General features: G+C 36.9%; 3 protein-coding genes across 7 annotated transcripts in view; 1 reads left to right on the top strand and 2 right to left on the bottom strand.

The window, feature by feature from the left end:
* The window catches only part of LOC127417188 (CD276 antigen-like), a 136,987-nt gene extending 130,353 nt beyond the window's left edge, over positions 1–6,634 (bottom strand). Inside the window, exon 1 of one of the 2 annotated variants that reach the window (XM_051657015.1) lies at positions 6,387–6,634. The gene's annotated coding sequence lies outside the window, so the exon portion shown is untranslated. Of the gene's footprint in view, positions 1–2,653; positions 2,762–6,386 lie in introns of those variants that run through there. The other variant, XM_051657016.1, reaches the window with a different exon arrangement.
* A 1,562-nt stretch (positions 6,635–8,196) lies between these two features.
* Positions 8,197–15,345, top strand: ubl7b (ubiquitin-like 7b (bone marrow stromal cell-derived)). The gene is made up of 11 exons (XM_051657004.1): positions 8,197–8,281; positions 8,522–8,699; positions 8,786–8,905; positions 9,025–9,107; positions 9,521–9,605; positions 9,681–9,738; positions 11,042–11,175; positions 11,316–11,365; positions 11,788–11,964; positions 12,097–12,207; positions 12,489–15,345. Exons 2-11 carry the CDS (start codon positions 8,525–8,527, stop codon positions 12,627–12,629), a joined length of 1,134 nt encoding a protein of 377 aa, XP_051512964.1. The 5' UTR covers positions 8,197–8,281; positions 8,522–8,524; the 3' UTR covers positions 12,630–15,345.
* Positions 15,346–22,784: 7,439 nt separating this feature from the next.
* LOC127417178 (SH2 domain-containing adapter protein F-like) overlaps positions 22,785–25,976 on the bottom strand; it is a 222,590-nt gene continuing 219,398 nt past the window's right edge. For all 4 annotated transcript variants that reach the window (XM_051656995.1, XM_051656993.1, XM_051656994.1 and 1 more), the window contains one exon: positions 22,785–23,453. In XM_051656995.1, coding sequence (XP_051512955.1) covers positions 23,267–23,453 — 187 coding nt within the window. In that variant the 3' untranslated portion in view covers positions 22,785–23,266. The remainder of the gene's footprint in view (positions 23,454–25,976) is intronic.

The raw sequence follows: 25,976 nt of genomic DNA, 5'->3' as shown, positions 1-25,976 counted from the left end.
TTTTATAGCCTCAGTCACAATTTAATTCATTTTTATGGGAAAAAGATGGAATGAAAGTGAATGGTGACTGAGGCTAACTTTCTGCCTATCATCTTCTTCTGTGTTCCATAGAAGAAATAATGTCATATCTCATATGGGTATGAAACAACAAGATAGTGAGGAAGATAACTCACAAACACAAACATCTCAAGGTAACTCAATCACCCCCTTGAGTATGGTGTAATGCCGGGATGCACTTTAAATGTAAGGGGCTGTGTGCTTGTTGTGTACTTGCATCTACTATACTTCTGGCCTTCTACCATGTTAATGCATGTACACTTATAATGCAAGTGTGTGTGCCAGTTTTGCACACTGTACCACTTTACAGTCTGCTAGTCTGCCTATTAAAAAGGGGGCTTTCACATTTGGTGGGAAGTAGCATGGTTGTTTTTTTAAGGGGGGGGTTTCCCTCTGTGGACATCATCTGTGTGAGTAGCTTGGCTTACACACTGAGAATTTTCATTTTCTGTGGGCGAGACAGTGCGGTCGCATGTTTCCTAATACCCCAACTCTGCGTGCAGAAGTAAAGATCTGACTGAGTACAAAAATAAGGAAGAATCTACAGACAGTTCCAAAAAAAAAAAAAAAAAAAAAAAAAAGACTTCATCGCAGGAATTCCCAGTGAGGAGTCTTTGCAGAATTTCTTCACTGAAGTTCGGCACTGAATTTTGTCTCGTTTATATTACTTAAGGCAAAAATAGCTAACACCAAACATGTTAAACTGTTGGCCACCATGTTTCTTGTTTACAGTCGCGAGACAATCAATGTCAACCATTGCAAGTTCTTGAGTGACTCCTGTATTCCATACACAAGATATAGGGGATTAAAAAATAGTTCCCCCAAAAATTATATTTCTCTCATCATTTATTCACCCTCATGCCATCCCAGATGTGTATGACTTTCTTTTTTCTTCAGAACATGAACAAAGATTTTTAGAAGAATATCTCAGTTCTGTAGGTCCATACAATGCAAGTGAATGGGTGCCAACATTTTGAAGCTCCAAAATACACATAAACACAGAATAAAAGTAATCTATAAGCCTCCAGTGGTTAAGTCGATTTCTTTTTTTCTTTTTTTTTTTTACCATAAATTCTCCTCCCTGCCCAGTAGGGGGTGATATGAACGAAGAATGCAAATCACCAAAAACAAAAGAATAAGGACTTAAATATTGAACTGTTTCTCACCTACACCTATCATACTGCTTCAGAAGATATGGATTTAACCACTGGAATTGTATGGATTACTTTTATTCTGTGTTTATGTGCATTTTGGAGTTTCAACATTTTGGCACCTATTCACTTGCATTGTGAGGACCTACAGAGCTGAAATATTCTTCTAAAAATCTAAAAATAATTTGTGTTCAGCAGATGAAAGAAAGTCATACACATCTGGGATGGCATGAGGGTGAGTAAATGATGAGATCATTTTAATTTTTGGGTGAACTATCCCTTTAACTCCTGCAAATATATCTGGATGTCACTCCCACAACACTGCAGTGTGTGCAGTGTGTATTTGCCCATTGGAATAGTGTGGGAAGTGTTTTGTATATGCTAGAGTGCAGTACATTTAGACTGAGTTAAGTTAATAGCCATATCCATGGCTTGGATATGGTCATTTTGTTGGCTGACTAGGATGTGTCTATCTAATTTTCCTTTTTATATATATATATATATATATATATATATATATATATATATATATATATATATATATATATATATATATATATTATATATATTCAGGTGCAAGACTGGCCAAAATTTCAACATCCTTTTCTAATTTCCTCTTTCTCTCCCTCGTTCTTTTTATAAAGAATTAAGTAAAAAGTTTTCTTTTTGAAACTACTGACATATTGGAGGGCTTGTCCTTTTTTTTATTTATTTATTTATTTTTTTTACATAGCAAATAGTTCTTAGTTTATATTACACAACCATCATTTGCATCTTACTATTGCTAGTAAGAGGCAGGTGGTATTAGGGGGAGGATACATTTTAAATATAGAGCTTTTTATTAACATTTGTATATAACCTGGAGTGCAAGATGAGTCAACAATATTTTTTATCTGTTTAAGCTGCACCATACTACCTGATTTTTTCAGTAATTTTCAGGTGTGAGATTAATTAATCTGGCCAATCGCTGGCCAGGTGGAGGGAGACGAAGCGTGCATTAAGTCGTTAATAACTTGACCGATGGGACTCCCTGCTGAGCTAATGGTTCCAGCAACGAAAAAAAGGATCCAACATGACAGAAAAAAAAAAATATATATATATATATATATGATCTGTCGCCGGGGCGGGCTCTTGTGTTCTCTTCTGGTGACTCTCTTTTTTTAGTGCACTTAGCTGCATATCATCACAAACACTGATTGTAATCCATAGTAATTCTGTCACAAAGCGTTTTTCTACTACACTAAAATGACTAATGAAATCAAAAAGCAGAGGCACAACAGTCTGTTTTTATTTAACAATTTCTTTACTCACTGAAAGCTGCATATGGACATATGCATTCAACAGAAAGCTTTGAGGGGATAAATGCACAATCACACACTTTCACAAGGTAAAGTTACTCCATGAATCTCATCCTAAATAACTCGATTTCTATTTTTTATGCTCACGTTGTACTCCTGTTGTTATTTCGGCAAGCTCCACGTGATAGAATAGAGAGTTGCTGTGAGTTGGTACGTCTGTCACCCATCCACCATTCTTAATCAGCAAGTGTGACATACTTCCAACTAAAGAGAAAGAGATATTCACAAAACAGTATGCATATGTGACACCCTCAGCCAAAATCGGGTTGTTTTGAGTCTGCTAGTGTGACATCAGCTTTACCTGGAGACCTAAATTAAGAGAAGACTGTACATTTTAAAAGTGTAAGTCTTTTAAAAGTTAATTTTGTCAACTTTTAGGAGTACAATAGCTAGCATATAGATGACTTTAGTAGACAAAGACTAAGAGACACAAAAGTCCTTTATTTTTTTTTCATGGGGTCTTTAATACATTGCATTTGATAGACATAGACAGCTGAATCTACTATCTCACTTTCTCCTCTCTTCATCCAAACATCCTACATATCTTTTCTATGTTGTCAAAGAAATGTGGTCAAGTCTTGAGCTTAGCACCACAATCATATGGCAAGGACATTTAGCTTCCTGAACTGAAGCATTAAAAGACTCTTTTTCAAACTCATATGGCTACTTGATTAGCGTATATTCCAAAAACACACACACACAAACAGTAATGCCAACCAGACACAATGAATAAACAGGTCATATAAATCTGAGCTCTGACTAAGCTCTTTCCAGTAAGTCAGCTCAACTCACTTTGTAATATGAGATATTCCGTCTGAGGCAGTCTCACCCCTGTGCTATGCCTTATTCATAATCAAGCTTTCTGTGGCCTAACCCCTCAGCAAAAAAGACGTGGTCAGTCAGTATGACTGTTACTCTCTTCATGGATACACTGTCAAATAATACTGTTACAAAAAACAAAACAAAAAATGGCAGCTGTGGTTGCCAAAAAATCACTGAATAAAAATCAACATGATCACACAGGATCACAAGTTGTCGCTCTGAGATATCATACTTGGGTTCTGGTCCCAAGAAAACCAGGAAGCATTTGCGTTCATACAGTATAAACAAAGGTGAGCATGATTTGGAGGTTGAATTTTAGCTCTAAAAATTACAGCTTTACTTCACTGGTCAGGTTTAAGCTCTGGGTTTGTGTCGGGGCAAAGGATTAATAAAATGTGCATTCCTGTTGACTATACGTCATTTATAACTAATTACAACTTGCTTTTGATACCACCCAGTGGACATTTCACATCAACAACAATTCCAGTTTTGTCCACTGGGGGCAGTGGCTGGAATTTTCGTAAGCACAAACTGTTTTTTCTTTTGCAGTGCGGCCAGTCTGTAAAAATACAGTGATGTTTCACACATTAGGGATGACAGTTTTGTGCTTGTATATTCATAAATTATTCCTGTAATAGCTCTCTCTGTCTCTCTCGGTAATACCCTACATTTTCCTTCCCTTTTATGAAATCTCAGAAATCCCCGGACTGTTTGTGTTTGCCTGGACCTCTTTGTCAGTCATTTTCAATGTTTTGCTGTTACATAAGTGAGGCCTAATCGGCACCAGACAAAATTATTACGTTTATCTAGACTTAAACTCCACTACTGTTGCATACAATCCACTGTTTCACAGCCAAACAATTAACAGCTCAATCTGTTTAATATACAAGTCAAACAAACAGGGTACATACAGTATGTCTGCATTATGCTGGATAAACACCCTCGGCAACATATAAATCAGTAGCTCTTTTGGATGAATGTTCAATACCTCCTCTACAATAACTACAGTAATTTTCTACTGTGGACCATGCCTCATTAAGTCTCAAGAATGTGCTTATTCCTTTAGCCTTTATTCAGATGTTTGCCATCAAAGACTTAAGTTTAAACAATCACATTTATCTTTACTGCTGTGAAAGTATAGGGTTTCCCTGTTCTGGAACAAGAACCTCTTATTATTCACCTCTGCAATAACAGACCTACTGTTTAGCCACCAGGTATTAAATGTATAATACATTACTATTTAGAATGTGCTAACAGATTACTGTAAAATGTAGCTCAACAGAAACACAATTACCAAATCTATGCGGGTAAAAGGCAGCCTTATTTCAACTTTTTAAAAAATGACATATGGGATTTTTTTTTTTTTTTTTTTTTACTCTAATGGTGAGGTGTGCAATTTCTGTGATACTAGCGGCAAACGGAACTGCAAAAATAATGACAAACATGTTTCTTGAACTCAACTCGTGCTACAGTTGATAAAACTGCTCCAAACTCATGCCATTAGATGCTCAAACAAATAGGGCAATGTTTTGAATGTGTGCTGGATCCACTCTGTTCACATTTTCTCTGATCTCAAGGAGATCAAGCAATGAGTGGCTTAATTATAGTTGTCTATCCATATTAAACTTGGAAAGGAGAAAGTATTTTAACATTAAAAAAAAAAAAAAAAAAAAAAAAACTTTTAAAGCATGCTGGACTATTCATCCTACATGCTACTTAACAAGTATACTAGACAAGTTCAGCATACTGCTTTTCTAACCCTATAGCCCAAACCCTAACCCTATCAGAGAAAGAAAGTTTCAGCACATTGTTTTTAGAGTAGAAAAAAAAAAAAAAAAAAAAAGAAAGAAAAAAAAGAAAAACTATACACACATAAAGTGGTTTAAGACAAACCTAGCTGAATGTCCTGAACCCTCTGACATAGAAAAGGTAAAGTAAATTCCCTCCAGGGATTATTTCAGGTGCTGGTGGAGTTCAAAGAGCAAACCTCTAATTTGTTAGGATTTAGGGCTGGGCTCAGTCTCTGAAGTAAAGTGTGTCTAGATGCCTAATGAAAACTCCTAAAGTGATCTAATGTGTTACAGATGGAATATAATAGCAGTAAATCAATGGTGCATGCATATCAAAAGGTGTTCTAAAATACATTTTAGTGGGGTAATCTCATTAAGGGCAAAAGAATAAAACTATTTGCTTAGGTTAGAGTACAAATCCAGACCCTCTGACCAGACCATCAGAGTAAAGGAGGGGTGTGGTGTGCCTTAGGGCAGTGACAGAACTCTTAAAACAAAGGGTCCAACCCATTCAAAATAACATGACTCATTTGGGGATTTTTAAGAAGACTGGGGAAAGGATCTTCAGTAAAGCAGGGTTCTAAAGTTTCTATCTACAGCTGAGATCGGACAAGTTAAAAAGAGTTATAGCCTATATAGATTTATATAACTTAAAAGAACTAAAATCGTCACAGTAACTTTACAGATAATATACAAATGTGTGTAGCCTAATGTAGTCAGGTTGATTCAGTTTTGTTAAATAATGTATATATATATATATATATATATTTTTTTTTTTAATCAAACCAGTTCATTTATGTGCGTTATGTTTCATGTAGCAAATTTGTAGGTGAACATTTTCTCGTAGAATTATATTATGTTTTTGTAAAACGGCTACAGACTCAAACGACAGTGTGTACGCAAGATAGCCCACTGTAGCATATATTGCTGAGTGTAAAATTGTGAATTGTTAGTGTTAATTGCGTTCATTTCCACTAAACAAAACTATATTATAATGTAATTTGAGCTGCGGTGAGCTTAACTAGCTGTTTTAAAGCTCGGCGATACTTCATTGATTCATATTTTCCATTTATCGTGCTGTTTTTCCAAAGTGCATTTTTCCCGACTACTGTTACAAAACGCTCAGTCGGATAGTGTTTTCTTCTTCTCCCAAACATCAATCATGTGCATCGTTATACATTTGAAAGACACCTTTTTAATAAACTTACCATTCCAGCAATGACAAGTTAGACTAAGACAAAGCACCGCTCATCCAGCAGCTGTGGAATCACTAACAGAAGATCCAGGAAGAACTGCAAGACACTTTATTTTCTGTCATTCCTTGTTTTGCGTGTCTTGACTTAAATCTGAAACCGTTTTGTTCGTATGGGTAAGTGATAATACCGTTATGCTGAAAGGGTTTTCCTCCGGTCGGAAACTGAAACCACTCCTAGTTCATTCTTGCGCTCTGTCCAGTCTGATGACGTCACTCCAGGGGTTCTGCTGCTGGATTTAACCATTTAGTACACTAGAGGTTACTATAGAGTCGGGTTTATTTCCGGCCTCTCACTACGACCCAGACAACCAACAAGAACAATATTACACATTTTAATAATAATAATAATAATAATAATTATTATTATTATATAAATTGTAAACTGTAAATTGAACACCCCAGTATATATATATATATATATATATATATATATATATATATATATATATATATATATATATATACTGGGGTGTTCAATATACAGTAAACTCTAAGCTCTAAATTACTGTAAACTCTAAATCCAATCTCTAAATTTCCTTCCGGGAAAAGTCTGAACTATTAACACTCTCCCTTTTTCAGGAGCCAATATCTTGTATGGCTGAAATGAACTATGTGCATTTCAGGTAGGCTATATTTATTGTCAGTTTTCAAGTTGGCAGAAAACTTGAAGCAGCTCCAGATTATGTGTAAAGATGCAATGCTGTGTAAAAGCCTTACTAAAATATGCAGGGTCTGACCCACCTCACTCAAATTACACTGTGTCTACACTGGAAGCAACTGATGGCTTGAGGTTGTCTTTAAGCTTGAGGATAGACTTCAGAAACTGTCAAATGTTTGGATTGTGTGCATTGCAAGGATGTTTTTTTTTTTTTTTTCTGCTCCATCTCATATTTTAGTTTTGTGTGCAGCCTTTGTATAGCCCACTGAATGTTCTTGAACATATATATATATAATCAATGTTTTGTCCGCGGAACAATCCAAAAACACTTTAAACTGCAGTACAGTCTATTGAAGAGACTGTCAGTCTATCCCTCACAGCCTCGTTGTCATTCCCATTAAAAATCAAAGATGGCGCTAGTGTGAATAAGGTCTTAATTATGTCTGCCCGCAAATATTTGTGCATCTACTTTGCACAAATATTGCACTACTATTGATATTAAAATGTACACACCTTCATCCTTAAATTCCATGAGTATTTACAGAAGAAACACACACACACACACACACACACACACACACACACACACACAATATTGAGGTCTCTTTCCGCAGTATCTCTGCGGCCCACTGGAGGACTCACAGATTGACAATCGCTCTACACTTCCACACAGTGACTAAAATATGTTATACACAAAGTTGCAAACAAATAAATAAATGTTACTGCATTTTTTGGATGCTGAAAGTGAGATATAGAACAGTATGTGGATCCTTATATTTATATGTAGTATTATTTTGTTTTAATAAATATTTTATAGTTTTAATTATTATTCAAATAAAAAAATAATGATACGATTTTAATTTGAATTTTAAATTGCACACATAAAATATTAATATAAAATGTTACATTATTAAATTACATTACAAACATAGTTTTATTTCAAGAGCACAAAAATGGGATTCAAAAACCCTGTTTAAAAATAAATAAATAAATAAAATAAACAAATAAAAAAACAAGATACACATATAAATAATGATCATCGTCAAGACAAATGTATTTTACTTCTATTTTCCCTTTTGGCGCACCGGCGGAAGGACGCGTATGATGTCGTATCCGGGAATCAGTTGTTGACAAAGCGCTGTCTCAGTGATTACTTGCTGCTGTTGTATGAACTGATCACAGTAAAACTGGTGAGTATCTTAGATCAGTAAGTGATCGATGTCTATTGTCTACCAATTTATGTGCATATTACAGCCGTGTCATTATAAACAGCCATGTAGAACTGAAAGTGAGAGCAGTTCTCTCAGTAATAGAAATGCATTCTCATACGGCCACAGCAGAGCTAAGTTTCTTTTAACTTTTTATTTTTTTTTTTAAACAAAAGAGACACCAGACCAGAAATAAGCTGTTATTTCTTTACTCTCATTAAGGAAATGGAAAGTTCCGCATGGCATCTCTCCCTGAAACTCAGTGACAAACCCAAATCAGTCTTCCAGTTTCCAGAGAGTGAACCAGGAGATGTCCATCCAGGCAGATACTTGGTATCAACACTCAAACAGCTGATCTCAGCACAGTTTCCAGACTCACTGCCTGACCCTGAGCTCATAGGTTTGCATTGATTCAGCACATAACTATCAGTAACTATTATTGACATCTTCTCCATTGTTGTGACCAATTGCTTTCAACTTTTGCAGACTTTGTGCATTGTGGCTATGTGCTCAAAGATGATCTCACGTTAGACTCCTATGGGATTAAGTGTGGGTCAACATTGCATATTATTAAGAAAACATGGCCAGAACCTGAGGTCAAGCCTGGTATGTTTGATGCTGATATATATCTGAGGGCAAAATTTATTTGGTTAGATAAATGTCAGTTAGTTATCAAACGTAATTGGAGAATTTTTTTTTCTAAAAATCCTATTGATCTCATGCAGAGCCGGTGAACAGGTCTGCAGCTGCCAGAGAATTCAGGATGCTTCAGGCAGCTTTGCACTCCAATGCAGCATACAGAGATGCGGTACAGTTATTTTGATCAGTACCTTTAAGAAATTGTTTTTAGTTAGCTTGTTTTTTTATGCATCATTCATTACTCACTCCACAATAAACAATGGAACGAAAGTCTAAAAGAAGCACATTGCAACTACTGTATATATAATGTGATATTGGATTCAGAAGACTATTCATTTAAATTACACCGTTAAATTGACTCTCTCTAGAGTTCCCACAGTCATAGAAAACTTTTAAAAGAAAAATGCCATTTTCAGGCATGGACAAATTATAAAATCTTTAAAAATCATGGAGATTTCTCTTTGTGAGTGCAGTCTCTGTAATTATTTTAAATAAATCTGTATCCAGTAACTATGAATGACTTGAAAACTCATGGAAATTCATTGGTCAAAAGTTGTGAGATCCTGTCTCTTTGATTTACAGGTGTTCAAGATGCTGGGTAATAAAGAATCTTTGGACCAGATTATTGTGGCCTCTCCAGGACTCAGTTCAGACCCTGTTGCTTTAGGTAAGTTAACATTGAAACACATAAGGGCCTGCGGGGAGAGCAAATATGTTTCTCATTAATTCATATATTCTGCAGGTGTGCTCCAGGATAAAGACCTGTTTGTACAGTTTACAGACCCAAACTTGCTAGACATGTGAGTCTTCTGGAAATAAACAACAACTTTGAATTAAAGTAGTCCCCCCTCCCCAAAATAAAATGTATTTTAATTACTCACCCTCATGCCATCCCAGATGTGCAGAACTTTCTGCTACTAAACACAAACAGAGATTTGTAGAAAAAAAAACAAAAAAAAAACAATCTCAGCTCTGTAGGTCCATACAACAGGGTCCAAAACTTTGAAGCTCAAAAAGCACATAAAGGCAGCATAAAAGTAATCCATACGAATCCAGTGGTTAAATCCATGTCTTCAGAAGCAATATAATAGGAGTGGGTGAGAAACAGATCAATATTTAAGTCTTCTTTTACTATAAATCTCCACTTTCACTTTCACTTCCACATTCTTTTTTTTTTTTTTTTTTTTTTGGTGATTTGCATTCTTTGTGCATATTGCCCCCTACTGGGCAGGGATGATCATTTATAGGAAAAAAATAACTTAAAGGAATATTCCGGGTTCAATACAAGTTAAGCTCAGTTGACAGCACTTGTGGCATGTCAACATGGTTTTAGTGTGATCAAATTGCTTATTAACCTTTTCTGTGTAAAGTTATAGCCAATTTTACATCTTTGTTGCCATGACGATGGAATGTCAACAAACACTGAACCTCTAAAATGACTGTAAAAATTACGATTTAAACACCTTTACAGCTCAATAAATACATGCATTTTGACCGAAGAATTAATATAAATGCTTTTATAAAATTATTAGCTTCACATTTCTGCCTTAAAACCCTTCAAAAATTGGCCCCATTCACTTCAATAGTGTCTCACTGTAACCTCGATTTTTGCTCTTTTAAAGAAAAGTACGGACTAGTCAAAATTATTTTTTGTGGTAGTCAGCATTATGCCACCAATGCTGTGGATTGAGCTTAACTTGCATTGAACATGGAACCCATGGACTAAACCTCTGGAGTCGTATGGATTACTTTTATGCTGCTTTTATGTGCTTTTTAGAGCTTCAAATTACACTGCCGACTTGCATTGTATGGACCAACAGAGCTGAGATATTCTTCTAAAAATCTTTATGTTCAGCAGAAGAAAGAAAGTCATAGACATATGGGATAGCATGCAGGTGAGTAAATTATGAGAGAATTTTCATTTTTTGGGGACCTGTTACTTTAAGGTTTTGGTTTTAAATAAAAATGCCTTTTAATCATATGCTTTAAGGAAAATATTTTCTAGTCTTGTCTTGATTGCACATTAAAAACAACACAAGTGCAGTTATTCACAAAACACCAGTCAACATAATCTCACCTTCCTTCATTTTAATTGGCTCACAGGTTGATCAGATCTCACCCAGCATTGGTCAACGCTATCATCTTGGTCTTACACTCCGTGACGAGAAGCATGTCCAACCAATCAAGTGCCAGCACATCCCGCAACGCGACAGCCAGTTCTTACAGTGACATGCCAGGTACACCCTGACACAAGTCTAAACACAGTAGCCCTTTTAAATTAATGTAAAACAGCTCCTGCTGACATTTATAACATTCATACCTTCTCAAATGCTGTTTAAATAAGAGTCAGATGTCTTGAATGTCTTATGTTTGACAGGAGGTTTTCTGTTTGAGGGCATGTCTGATGATGAGGAAGATTTTCAGCCTGTAAGTTTATTCCAAACACTTCACCAGTAATAAAATGTAGGACTGGTATGAATGCCATATGTGTCTGCCTTTACTATACTACACAAACAGACTATCCTTTTTATACTGTATACTGAACATATATATGTGTTGCCCAAAATATAACATTACAGTCTATGGCATTGATTCACTGCAGTGCTTTTTATTTAAAAGTGGCTCTTAACAACTTTAGTGACTCTAGACCTTTGTTATGACAGTCTTTTCTTAAACATAGTCCATAATTTCTGTAATGTAAAACAAAGCTTTCAGAAGCTTTTTCTTACATCAGCGGCAATATATATTTTGAAATTCACCTGGCTGATGGCCTATAACCTTTGGGAGATCATTAGTAACTATAGTAACCAGAAATTTAATTTGCGTGTTATACGTCTGCATTAAAGCAGGGAAACAGAGCTGGCTCATCAAGACACCAGAGACCATTTGCAAGGTCCAGACCGATGACACTGGGACACAGTGGAGCCACAGGACCACGTCCCATCACCCAGAGTGAGCTAGCATCTGCTCTAGCTTTAGCCAGCACACCTGAAGGCAGTGGAGTCACACCCACACTGGGTGGTCAGGTAAGAGTTTCTTAATGCACACACACACACACACACACACACACAATAATAAAATAATGGTCAGATTTATAAATGATAAATGTTCATACCTCTGTGAATCTAAATACTCACTGTCTTTTTTTTTGTTTGTAGGAAATGTCCTCTGCTGGGCCATCAGTGCCATCAGGTGTTCCTGTCACAAGCAGTCTGCTTAGTCAGGCACTGCAGCAAGCTCTACAGGCCTCTGGTGTGAGCTCACTACAGGTAGAACCATACAGGCCCAGAGAAAAACTGTCCATGACAGCGTTTTGTCAGTCGCTCTGTTTCTATTTCTTCGGCATCACACTGGCTAGCCCTGTCCACAGAGAAATTGTATTGGTCCAAAATACCACTTCTCCTAACTGTACATGAAACATCAAATATCTTCTGATTGTGTCATGTTATGCAACATTTCACGTGTATGAGACAAATGTTTTGTCACTGGAAATTTGAAACTTGTTTTTATGTGGAGCCTTTATATCACAGCTGATACGTGTGTGTTGTAGGGACGTTGGCAGTCTCAAATGCAGCAGTTGAGGGATATGGGGATCCAGGATGAGGAACTTGCACTGCGCGCATTAACAGCTACGAACGGAGATCTCCAGGCAGCTCTCGAGCTCATCTTTGCTGGGGGAGGTGTTGTCTAAAGTTTTAACTTGGCCTTGAACTGCTGTAGACTGAGCAGGGCTAACAGTTTACTGTTAATTAAACAGTTAATATTGCCTTAAAGGACTGTTTTTTTTTCTTTTTGCCTAAATTTTGGAATGAATAATTAAACCTCTTTCAGGTGTGTGATTAATGTCAAGAATATACAGTTGAAGTCAAAAGTTTACATACACCTTAGCCAAATACATTTAAATTCAGTTTTTCACAATTCCTGACATTTAATCATAGAAAACATTCTCTGTCTTAGGTCAGTTAGGACAACTATTTTATTTTAAGAATGTGAAATGTCAGGATAATAGTAGAGAATGATTTATTTCAGCTTTTATTTCTTTCATCAAATTCCCAGTGGGTCAGAAGTTTACATACACTTTGTTAGTATTTGGTAGCATTGCCTTTAAATTGTTTATCTTGGGTCAGACATTTTGGGTAGCCTTCCACAAGCTTCTCACAATAAGTTGCTGGAATTTTGGCCCATTCCTCCAGACAGAACTGGTGTAACTGATTCAGGTTTGTATACCTCCTTGTTCTGCCCACAAATTTTCTATCAGATTGAAGTCAGGGCTTTGAGATGGCCACTCCAATACCTTGACTTTGTTGTCCTTAAGCCATTTTGCTATGACTTTGGAGGTACGCTTGGGGTCATTGTCCATTTGGAAGACCCATCTGCCACCGAGCATTAACCTCCCGGCTGATGTCATTTAAAAAAATAAATGTTTCTCCCTTTTCTCCCCAATTTGGAATGCCTAATTCCCACTACTTAGTAGGTCCTCGTGGTGGCGGAGTTACTCACCTCAATCTGGGTGGCGGAGGACAAGTCTCAGTTGCCTCCGATTCTGAGAATGTCAATCTGCGCATCTTATCACGTGGCTCGCTGTGCATGACACCGCGGAGACTCCGCACGTGGAGGCTCACGCTATTCTCTGCGATCCACGCACAACTTACCACACGCCCCACTGAGAGCAGGAACCCCTAATCGCGACCACGAGCAGGTTACCCCATGTGACTCTACCCTCCCTAGCAACCGGGCCAATTTGGTTGCTTAGGAGACCTGGCTGGAGTCACTCGCGCACCCTGGATTCGAACTCGCGACTCCAAGGGTGGTAGTCAGCATCAATACTCGCTGAGCTACCCAGGCCCCCCCTGGCTGATGTCTTGAAATGTTGCTTCAGTATAGCCACATAATTTTCCTTCCTCATGATGCCATCTATTTTGTGAAGTGCACCAGTCCCTCCTGCAGCAAAGCACCCCCACAACAAGATACTGCCACTCCCATGCTTCATGGTTGGGATGGTGTTCTTCAGCTTGCAAGCCTCACCCTTTTTCCTTCAAACATAACAATGGTCATTATGGCCAAAAAGTTCCATTGTTGTTTCATCAGACTAGAGGAAATTTCTCAAAATGTAAGATCTTTGTCCTCATGTACACTTGCAAACTGTAGTCTGGCTTTTTTATGGCGGTTTTGGAGCATTGGCCTCTTCCTTGCTGAGCAGCCTTTCAGGTTATGTCAATATAGGACGCATTTTACTGTGGATATAGATACTTGTTTACCTGTTTCCTCCACAATCTTCACAAGGTCCTTTGCTGAGGTTCTGGGATTGAGTTGCACTTTTCGCACCAAACTGCATTCATCTCTAGGAGACAGAATGTGTCTCCTTCCAGAGCGGTATGATGGCTGCATAGTCCTATGGTGTTTATACTTGCATACTATTATTTGTACAGATGAACGTGGTACCTTCAGGCATTTGGAAATTGCTCCCAAGGATGAACCAGACTTGTGGAGGTCCACATTTTTTAAAATACATCCACAGGTACACCTCCAGTTCAGTACACCTCCTATCAGAATCTAATTGTCTAAAGTCTTGACATCATTTTCTGGAATTTTCCAAGCTGCTTAAAGGCAGTTATATGTAAACTTCTGACCCACTGGAATTGTGATATAGTCAATTAAAAGTGAAACAATCTGTCTGTAAACAATTGTTGGAAAAATTACTTGTCAAGCACAAAGTAGATGTCCTAAACGACTTGCCAAAACTATAGTTTGCTGATATTAAATCTGTGGAGTGGTTAAAAAATTAGTTTTAATGACTTCAACCTAAGTGTATGTAAACTTCTGACTTCAACTGAAGCACAAGGATGATTCAGTTTGGGGCATTTATGGTAATGCCAGTAAATGACCACTAGGTGGCAGTGTATGACCATTTAAGGGATTGAGTCAGTATTGGGCTTTACACTTAACCTAGGTGTGAAAAACATTTGCATACAAAAGAATGCTGTAATTAGATTGCATCAATTGACTCAAACTACCCAATACCAATTCAGATGTTGGTTAAAAAGAATTTCATTGCAAAATATCAAATTGTTTTTTTGTTTTAGATTCAGTCATTCATTTTTCTTGTGACAATGCATTACTAACTCCAGAAGTTCCACTTTTGAAGTTTTTTTGTTTGTTTGTTTATTTGTTTTAATTCCCCTTAATCTCAGTGGTGATAAAACTTTATTACTATAATAAATTTTTTTTGCAATGGATTTCAAAGTTTTTTTTTTTTGTTTGTTTGTTTTCTGCATTACATGGTGTTTCTTTACATTACAGTAATACAAATTTAGGTGAAAATATGCTTTATTTTTGTATGCAAAATTAATTTATTATCTCTTTCTTTTGATGTTGGAATAAAACATGTCCTGGACATGTTCTTGGCATGTTTTGTCATGATATTTACCTGATTAGAATATCCCTGGTTCCACTAAATTCATACAATTATAAACCTAAACCCTCTTGTGCAGGTTCTTTAAAATTCTCATTCAATCAGCACGTGCACTTGGAAGAAGCTGCCCTATCTAATAGTGGCTATTAGCCAAACTCATTGCTCTTATCTCATTGTCAACCTGACAAAACCTAACAATAAATCTGTCAAGTCTTTTTCTGGTTTTGTCAATGGGTTGCTGAGAGAGACAAATGCTATTCCTCCACTTCTCTTCACTCCTTTCGAGTCCTCCACAATGGCCTCTAATTACCCTCCTCACTTTTATAGCGCTGTTCGTAAATTAGATCTTACCTTTTGTGCTGGCAGGGTATCTAAACACGCTGTCCTGCTACATTTTGGCCTTGCACACACAGCTGCATGCAATATCCTGAGTCTGTGTAGTTTACATATGGTCCTCGGGTGGATATGTGCAGAATTACTGTTAAAAGAGTATCTATTTCTATTTTATTTATCAGACACTGCTTGTCCAAAGAGGAACTGTGCCCTACTGACAGTGTCTGTTTGAAGAACGAAGTTCTTAACCAGGATTTGTGCTCCAGCATCTCATATGGGCTTTGCTAGTTTCTTTTCTGTACCACAGGCTGTCCACAAGCCAAGTTAATGTAACCACACCAGCACAGGTCTAACAGTTCCATTTCCACTCTGTTCCTATTGTGATGCTCAGTGTCTTGAAGAGGAACTGCTGCCCCTTTTGTCTACTACAATAAAGCAGTGAGTGTGCAGTTCGTATTAGGTCGGCTCCCCAAAATTGCTTTTAGTCAAACGTGACCAGACTGAAAAGAGATAGAAAGAAAGAGCGAGAGGAGATGCAGGAGTGGACACTAGAAGGAAAGATGGAAACCAAGAAAGGAAGAATCCGAGAAAGAGAGGAAGGCAGGCAGGCAAGGATAGAGTAAGGAGGCACCAGGAGGAAAGAAGGAAGGAAGAAGGAAATGAAGGAGGAAAGGAAGGAGGGGAGCCAACAAGAAAGAAAAATCAGGTGGATTTTTATTATTTTTTTCTGAAATTTTTCTGCTGTTTCACTACATTTCTTTTTTTATTTACATTCATTTTCCCACAATTAATACTTCAATGTGCTCTTGATGGGTTATTCTTGTGTGACTGGTGCCCTCTGTTATTGTCATCAATCCATACAGGCTTGACTGGAAAAGTGAGACGACTTCCTGTGCAACAGACAATTTTTAATACATTGTCTATGGATTAAAAAAGATTTCACAACAGAGAGACACATACATCTTAATATCTTATATAGAGGTTTCTCAGCTATAATGAACTTAAAGAAATAGTTCACCCAAAAGAGAAAAAAATCTTTCTTGAAACACAAAAGGAGATAGATAATATGCAAAATGTTTTCTCTGTTTAGCTCCAAAGATTAAAAAAAATAATAATTAATTAAATCATCAATCAAAAGATCATTTCATAATTGTAAATTAAATTTGAGAGCTGTGATGGAGAAAAGTTTCAGTGTATAATGATTTTAAATATAAAGTTTGCTCCTCACGCAAAGCTATTGTATGGCTTCAGAAGACTTGGAATATAGTTCGGGATGTGGGGGTGAACCTATCTCTGTTTTCATTTACAGATGGTGACACTGCTCCCTCAATTACGACGACAGTAGCTCTCATATGGGCTGTAAAACATGGTTAGTTAATGATAGCATGTACAGTAAAAGTCACAAACATGTCGGAGATTGAATTAATGTTGCCTCACACTGCAGCTCTTGTGAAGCGTAAGGGAAGCTTTTGTCCTGAGACAATCTTATTTCATTCTCCATGAAAACACATTCACCTATAGAAAACTCACCCACAGTAGATGTGGTAAACTGACATTGACAAGAAAAACTGTTAGTGTATCCCTTGCCTTAAGTAACCTGTTGCTATGGTGACAGACAATGTCAGAGTATTTATTTTGATTATTTTATGAAAACCGTTTAGTATTTACAAATTCATCCTATTTTGCAGACTCTATCAATGTAAAGAGAACAAATATGTCTTTATATTCTACTTGTGGTTATCTGGCATGAAATGTTGAGCAGTGACAGCGAGTGTGACATTAGAGTGACGCTTCATTTACTGTATATACTGTATGTCAATGATTTCTGTCAACTGTCTGTGTACTGCTTACAACTCTGTTCAAATAAATACATAAAGCAAATAAATATCACATTCATGTAGAGACGAATACAGTATGTGTGCATCATAACAAATGACACAATAATGTAAAAAAAATACAATGAAAAAATGAACATTTGCTGTTAAAGCAATAGTACACCCAAAAATGAAAAAAAAATCATTTACCATGCAATCCCAGATGTGAATGACTTTATTTTGCTGAACATAATGATTTTTTTTAGAAGATTATTTAAGATCTGTAGGTCCATTCAATCCAAGTGAATTGTGGCCAGAACTTTGAAGGACCAAAAAGCATATAAAGGCAGCATAAAAGTAATCCACACGACTCAAGTGGTTAAATCCTTATTGTCAGAAGCACCATGAAAGGTGTGGGTGAGAAACAGATCATTAAAAGAATATTTAAGTCCATTTTTTACTATAAATTATTCTCTCTGCCCAGTAGGTGGCGATATATACAAATAATGTGAATCAACAACGGCAATAGAAGAAGAATGTGAAAGTGGAAATTTATAGTAAAAAGGACTGAAATATTGAGCTGTTTCACACCCATACCTATCATATCGCTTCAGAAGACATGGATTTAACCACTGGAGTGGTATGAATTACTTTTATGCTGCCTTTATGTGCTTTTTGGACCTTCAAAGTTCTGGCCAACATTTACTTGCATTGAATGGACTAACATAGCTGAGATATTCTTCTAAAAATCTTCGTTTGTGTTCTGCAGAAGAAAGTCATACGCATCTGGGATGGCATGAGGGTGAGTAAATGATTAAATAATTTTCATTTTTGGGTGAACTATCCATTTAATTTCATCTTGTACAAGCATTATTTCACACAGGACAGAATACCCCATTAAATTAGACCCATAAACTTTATTTGTCAGAATCTCAAAGCCTCTACGTCCCCAAACATTACATTCAGTATATACATTTGGTGGAGAGGTACTGTACAGATATGTCATGTTAGTGCATACACAGGAAGAAAATGTACACAAACCCATTCTATGCAGACTCAAATAGTTTGAAGAGGGGAAAAAAAAAAAAAAAAATTATATATATATATATATATATCAGCTCAAACATAACAGGCATGGCAGCACACACATCCTATTAAAATGATACTCAGTTGAGGCAATAAAAACAGTGTGTGCACACGCTCACACACTTGTCAACATGGGTGGAGTGACACAATCGTAGATCTTTATTGAGACAGAGATGTCTCATCTTTGCTCTCCTCCCTCATCCTTCAGTCATCATAGCGGTCCTCTTTCCTACTGCTCTCCTCATCTTTTTACCCATTTATTACCCTCACCTGTCTTTTCAACTACTTTCATAATAATTTCCTCTCCTTTTAATTTAGCTCTTTCCACATCTCTTTTCTAAACTGTTGTCTAAAATGCCCCTTATCTTGCTGCCTTACCCATAACTGACCTTAAAACTGCCTTGGTTTACCAGATCTCTGCATTTACAATCCCTTTACAATCAGGGTCTTTAACTCCTTTCACACATACATTCATCTTCCCTTTGATTCAAGCACAAATGTGCCTCAGTGTAATAACCTGGGCACATGGCTTTCTTATTAAAGCTTAAGGATGCATGTTTCTACTGACAGACAGACAGATTATCTCCACTGACCCATCTAAAAACAGCCCATCTGTCTCCGTGAGCGCTCTCCCCTGGGTCCGTCTCTAAAGCAACACAAATGCATTTCCAGGAAAGACATGTATATGATGCTCCTCTTCATTGAACCCATGGGATTGAGGGAATTGGAGATGAAGCAGTTGAGAGCCATCTCCTTCAGGTTTGTTTGAATAATTACAGAATGACTGGAATAGCCAAATGGCAATTAACAATGAGATGCTATCAAGAGCATTAATAGATTCGCATAGTATAATCTGGTGAAGGAATGTGGTATGCAGTTCAAAAATGTCAAGGAAATTTTACTCTAAAAACAAATGCTAAAGTCCAAACAGATGAGAGTTTTGATTTTCAAACAGATTTACATTAAACCTTATTTAAATAAACCTTACCCTAACATGACATTTTTTGGGGTCACCATTTACTCATGTCATTTAAACCTGTTTTTGTATGATGTATTTTAACACACCGTATTTGAATGTATATGAATGAGATTTGAGAGCTACGGTGTTGGGGAAGATTTTTCATCATTTTTGACTGAAGATTTCGGTCTCTATCTCACACAAAGCTATCGTATGGCTTCTGACAACTTGAAATAAAGCAGTTGTATACTACTTTTATAGTGATTCACTTTCATTTTATGGAAAAGATTAGCTGGGACATTCTGCAAAATAAATCATTTTGTGTCCCATGGAAGAGAGACGGTCAAACAGGAACCACATGAGAGTGAATAAATGATAGAAATTTCTTTTCTTTTTTTTTTTGTGAACTTTTCCTTTAAGGACAAAATGGCTCATATAAAGATCACACTGCACTTATGAACAAAAGTAAATGTAAGAAAAAGAAAGTTGAAGGATTGAAAACAGTAAACGTCCACACACTAAGAACAAAAGCACACATAATAATAATTAAATACACTTGATTTTGTCTCAAGGTTGTACCACATTTGCAATGTGCATCATGTTGTTTAAATATACAGGGGAAAAAATGCACAAAAAAACTCTGGGTGATGGCAAACAGGGAAAACTTGAGGTCAGAAATAGGGGCAGGAGAGAGCTGTTGACAAAGCTGGAACCTGATTGGTTGAACTGGTTACCATGACAAACAATGCTCCAATCAGAGTATCAGTCTTTAGATGGGGACAATTCCAAAGAAATGTAAGGTCAGATATATGGCACAAGCAGTATCACACACATACAATACACACACACTGGCCGAGAGCATCTTAGTTGTCTTAGTAACCTAGGACTAAAACATCAGCAATAGTATTATTTTTTCCTCAGTAATAAATTACAGCCACAAAACATTCATTGAGAGCAGAATGTTTGTAAATCAGTTTGACATACTTGATTTGTTTTCTTTTTTAAACCATGCATTTACAGTATAAGGCTTTAACCAAACAGAAGTCACTGGCATCACACAACAGTACAGAGTGACTTTCCATATAAATGATGGTCAAACCACATCCTCTAGCAAACACACAAACAAAACAGCTTTTGAGTGTGTTTAGATAAAGAAAAAGCTATTCTTACACCAAAATAGACAAATTGTGTGGAAATTTGAGACAACAGAATGGGATGAGTCAAATGAATCGATATCTGCAATGTTATTGTACCTTATTGATCAGTGGATGGATGAATGAAATTGATTTTCTGAGGTAGACAATACAGGCATATTTCATTCTCCTTGGTCGAGACCATCTTAAACTCGGGTGGAGTATAAAGTGACTCATTCCCCCCTTGCCCTTAAATTAAAAGGTCCTTTTTCACGCTTAAGAAACGGAGGGCCACACAATGCAATCCAGTTATCTACCCTGTTGGGTGACATAGATCAAGTGTCTACTACATTATCTAAAATGCTGGCCCTGTCCAAGTACACTTAAATGGCACCATCCATCTCCTCTTCTCCATAATGTTTTTAACCAACCCCCATTTTTTTTTTTTTTTTTTTTTTTGCATTATTACTGATTTTAAGAGATGCTATAATCTGTTGAATAAATTCAATACAATCAGAACAACAAAATGCAGAAACAGTCACAAATTACTATCTCTGAACTTCTCTTTTCCCAAAAACATATTTGGCATTTTAGTCACAATTAAAATTGCATGAATCAAAGCAAGTGGAATAAATGATGCTAGATCCTTTTATAAAACTGACTTTTTTTTCACAGTATTTATTTATATATATATTTTTTTATCATTGGTTACTCTGTGTAACCACCAGTGTTGGGTGTAATCTGATTACGAAGTAATTAGTTACTGTAATCAAAGTAATTTGTTTAAATTAAAAAGTAGTGTAACACATTACATTTTAAATGTGAGTAATCAGATTATAGTTACTGACTTTCAATTAAGTTAATTACTTTTAAGTACATTACTTGGGTTACACATTTGTAAAATAGAACAGTTTATGTATAATTTAAAACATGAATTATGTTCATATGTGTTGAGTGTATGACTTGCATGCCAAATTGAACAAGGAGGAAATATATACATTATTTTGAATTTGTTGAGCAAAAAATAAAAAAATAAAAAAAATAAATAAAATGAATTAAATAATATTTTCTGTGAAAAGCATTTTAGACAGTAATTTAAATGTTAGTAATAATATTACTTTTCCGATGAAGTAATGATTAACGTAATCTGTTTACAATTTTATAGTGATTAATAATTTGTAGTGGATAACTTTTTTGAGTAACTTACCCAACACTGGTATCCACAGGTGTTGTTCATCACATCAACCATGGACATGTTCCAAAAAGTTTGACAACCAGGAAATGTCCAAATATTGTCCAAGTCTTGCTTGAAAAAGTGTTTTTGTGTATTTCTTTAAAATAAATACTAAATTGTTTGATATTTTGTTATATAATACATTAAACAATCATAAACATTCAAACATTTTTAAGTGTCGCTTAACATCCTGTCTACACCGGGTGTGTCCGTTGACACGCTGCAATGGCTTGAGGCTGTCTACACTGGACGTGTCAAAACAAACGTTTTAAACCGTTTAATTTGTGTAGTAGCACCAGCGTGTGCAGCGCAAAATGGAACAGTTTATTGTCGTCGAGACAATAACACCCGTTTATTGTCAGCAAGACGCGCCGCAACGGACGCTTCCAGTGTAGACAGTATCATTGATTATAATGGGGTTCTATTACTTTTGACGTGATGCACCGCTTGCGTCCGGTGTAGACAGGCTGTTAGTGTCCAAATACTTTTTGGGGCCACTGTAAATGTGTCTGACTGAAAAACTGTAACATGGTTTCAGTCTTCTAAATTGTACTTTTTCAGTATTGTTTGAAAATGTTGATGTTCAATGATTAAAAATTTACCAAACCCACATGACTTTGTATATTGAGACAACTATATTGTGACAGGAAGTCCAGATGATAAGGTTTTAGCAATTAATATAGGATTCAATCTCTATGTCTTCAGCGTTCAATGTTCCTCTCCATTAAAATGAACTGTGAAATAATACAAATAAAATAAAAAGCCTAATGATTTTAGTGTTTTAAGATATAGAAATCTGTAGTAGAAACAGAACTGGGACGAACCAGCTTGTGAGAGATCATCCAAATATTTAGACATTCAGATTTGAAGTTGAAGTTTTTGTTTTTTTTTTTTTTTTTTTACAGTATGAAACAGTAGAGGATAAAGTGAGGGGTGCAGGTCTACAACTAAAGATCCACTTATGTGAAGAAAGAGGGAGAGAACAGGTCTGGGATCAGGGAGAAGGCATGTATGAGTAGGTAATGCTGCAGAGAAGTCATTTCCTTCAGTACTCTGGTCAATCCTGCTCCATTAGTCCATTGAGCTCAGGCAAGATAAATTGGGCTTCCAGGGATCTCCCTTTTTGCCTTTGGGACTTCAGTAGCACTTTAGTATAATGTTTGTCCTTTGCCACCACTTATAAATGCTTAATAAACACCCTAACTCCTGTTATAAAATGTTTATAACCAGCTTATAAGCTCCAACATGAGCTGGGGACAGAAGACAATCATTTTCCTCACAAAGTATGTATGACACATTCAATAGAGCTTTTAAGCATTTATGAATGACTGCATTAGCTGTACTGCCATAAAGTGTTCCTATAGTGTCCGTATTGCCACGGGGTAAAGCAGGGACATGTGTTCGGCTCCTTTGATTGGCAGTTTCCGACTGGAGTAAAAGTGGATGATCTCTGGTACGCTGTCAAACAGGCAGCTGTTCTGACCCAGTACATACTTATCGTCTTTGGTCCGACACAGCTTCATATGCATGAAACCTTGACTGCTCCTGGAGTGGGGGGTAGAAAAGAGATGTGAGAAAAAGTGAGAAGGTAAAGAAAATGTAGATAAGAGAGAGAGAGAGAGAGAGAGAGAGAGAGAGAGAGAGAGAGAGAGACATTGGAAGAGAGAAGGGGCAGTTTAATAAAGGAAGAGAAGCAGAGAAAAAAGGAAAGGTTAATGGGAAGAGGAGAAAAAACATATGATTAGCTGTCTGACAGCAGCACTCTCATGGTGTACAGTACTGAAGTGCTTCTGTTCATTGGCAAACACATCACGTGGAGCACTGAATTGTAGGGCTGGAGACCCACAAGCTTTAATGAGCGCACCCGCAGAGCATTTTAAATGTTGTCAGGTTTCGCCGGGGTAGTGAATGCAAAGCAAATTAAAAGCTTTCCTGCACTAAACCAAGAACAGAGGGAAGGGGCATTGTTACCTTGTGACACTTTAACAAAAAAGTAAGTTGATGTTTTGTGTGCATTGAATTTTAAATGTATAAGGAAAATGTGGTTTGTGTTATTTTCAGTTGTCTATGGTATATGTTTCTGCTTCTGTGGTAAAGATTGTGTAGTGTATTAAAGGAATAGTTCACCCAAAAATGAAAATTCTCTCATCATTTACTCACCCTCATGCCATCCCAGATGTGTATGACTATCTTTCTTCTGCAGAACACAAATTAATAATTCAGCTCTGTAGGTCCATACAATGCAAGTGAGTGAGTGCCAAAATTTTTATGCTCCAAAAATCACATAAAGGCAGCATAAAAGTAATCCATATGACTCAAGTGGTTAAATCCATATCTTCAGAAGTGATATGATAGGTGTGGGTGAGAAACAGAACAATATTTCAGTCTATTTTTGCTAGAAATTCTTCTCTATGCCCAATAGGGAGCGGATGCATGAAGAATGTGAGAATGTGAATCACCAAAAACTCAAGAAGAATGTGAAAGTGGGGGCCTGGGTAGCTCAGTGGTAAAAGACGCTGGCTACCACCCCTGGAGTTCGCTAGTTCAAATCCCAGGGTGTGCTGAGTGACTCCAGTCAGGTCTCCTAAGCAACCAAATTGGCCCGGTTGCTAGGGAGGGTAGAGTCACATGGGGTAACCTCCTCGTGGTCGCTATAATGTGGTTCGTTCTTGGAGGGGTGCGTGGTGAGTTGAGCGTGGATGCCACGGTGGATGGCGTGAAGCCTCCACACGTGCTATGTCTCCTTGGTGACGCGCTCAACAAGCCACGTGACAAGATGCGCGAGTTGATGGTCTCAGATGCAGAGGCAACTGAGATTCATCCTCTGTCACCCGGATTGAGGCAAATCACTATGCGACTATGAGGACATAAAAGCACATTGGGAATTGGGCATTCCGAATTGGGAGAAAAAAAAAAAAAACTTGAAATTTAAAGTGGAAACTGACTGAGCAGGGAGTTGAATTTATAGTCAAAATTGACTTAAATATTGATGTTTCTCACCCACACCTATCAAATAATTCTGGAGACATCGATTAAACCACTGTTGATTTTTGGAGCATCAAAATGTTGGCACACATTCACTTGCATTGTATGGCCCAAAAAATCTTCCCTTTGTGTTCTGCTGAAGAAAGTCACACACATCTGGGATGGCATTTGGGTGAGTAAATGATGAGAGAATTTTCATTTTTGGGTGAACTATTCCTTTAATATTAAACTTTGACATAATTCGTCCCTCACCATTTGTGCTACAGACATGAATGATACCTCAAATCATGTAGCTCTTTAGGGACAGCTGTGCTATTACTTTTCTAAGTGATCTGACGTACATTTTTACCTAGAAGGTGATGACACCCCAATAAATACCCCAGACTTATACTGAAACAACATTTAGGGACCAGAATATCATAAGCTGCGTTTGAATTTGTGTATTGAGTAGGTACTAGATTTAATGAAGAGCATACTACTCGGCAGGGAATAAAGGACGTTCTTTAGGTATGCAGGTGAGTAGTATGAATACATTCCTGGACATACTTCATCAGGGAACTTTGGCATTGTCCCATGACCTGAACCTATGATGTGGTAACAACAACCACGAACATAATTTACTCTGGTTTGGGTTAAATATGTAACAACTTTCTTAGAATACACAGTGCTTAAATTATTATTATTATTATATTAATTTTGCGTTTTGAATATGATGTCTTCTCAGCTCCCGTGACATTATGGGGTAGTAAAGTGTCTGGATGCACACTTCAGAATCTCACTGGATGTAGTAAGTCATTTGTGTATTTATCGCCTACTGTTTTATGAATTTGGACATCCTACATAATTGACATACTTCTTCTGGCATACTATATTTTTAGGATGTATGCATATTCAGATTCGGGGATAGAGATTGAGGGGTGGACTTTTGGGTTGGGCTAGTAAGCAACCACCTAGCAACCCAGAACACCTTAGCAACCGCACAACAACGCTGTGGCAACCACCCTGCACCCACTACTTATATATATATATATCCCAGTGCATGTGAAAGAAACCCCCTGTCTAATGAGAGACACGGTGGAAAAG

This window comes from Myxocyprinus asiaticus, chromosome 26 (genome assembly GCF_019703515.2).
Source record: "Myxocyprinus asiaticus isolate MX2 ecotype Aquarium Trade chromosome 26, UBuf_Myxa_2, whole genome shotgun sequence".
NCBI classification, from domain to species: Eukaryota; Metazoa; Chordata; class Actinopteri; order Cypriniformes; family Catostomidae; genus Myxocyprinus; species Myxocyprinus asiaticus.
Note: the sequence above shows the minus strand (reverse complement) of the source record. Positions and strands in the feature narration are given on the sequence as shown.

What these genes read in the sequence shown, in the direction of transcription:
- ubl7b (XM_051657004.1), top strand. Translation starts at nt 8,525, where the DNA reads ATGGAAAGTTCCGCATGGCATCTCTCCCTGAAACTCAGTGACAAACCC. An exon ending in GACCCAAACTTGCTAGACAT is followed by an intron (nt 9,739 to 11,041) that starts GTGAGTCTTCTG and finishes ATTGGCTCACAG; the next exon opens with GTTGATCAGATCTCACCCAG. An exon ending in CACCCACACTGGGTGGTCAG is followed by an intron (nt 11,965 to 12,096) that starts GTAAGAGTTTCT and finishes TTTTGTTTGTAG; the next exon opens with GAAATGTCCTCTGCTGGGCC.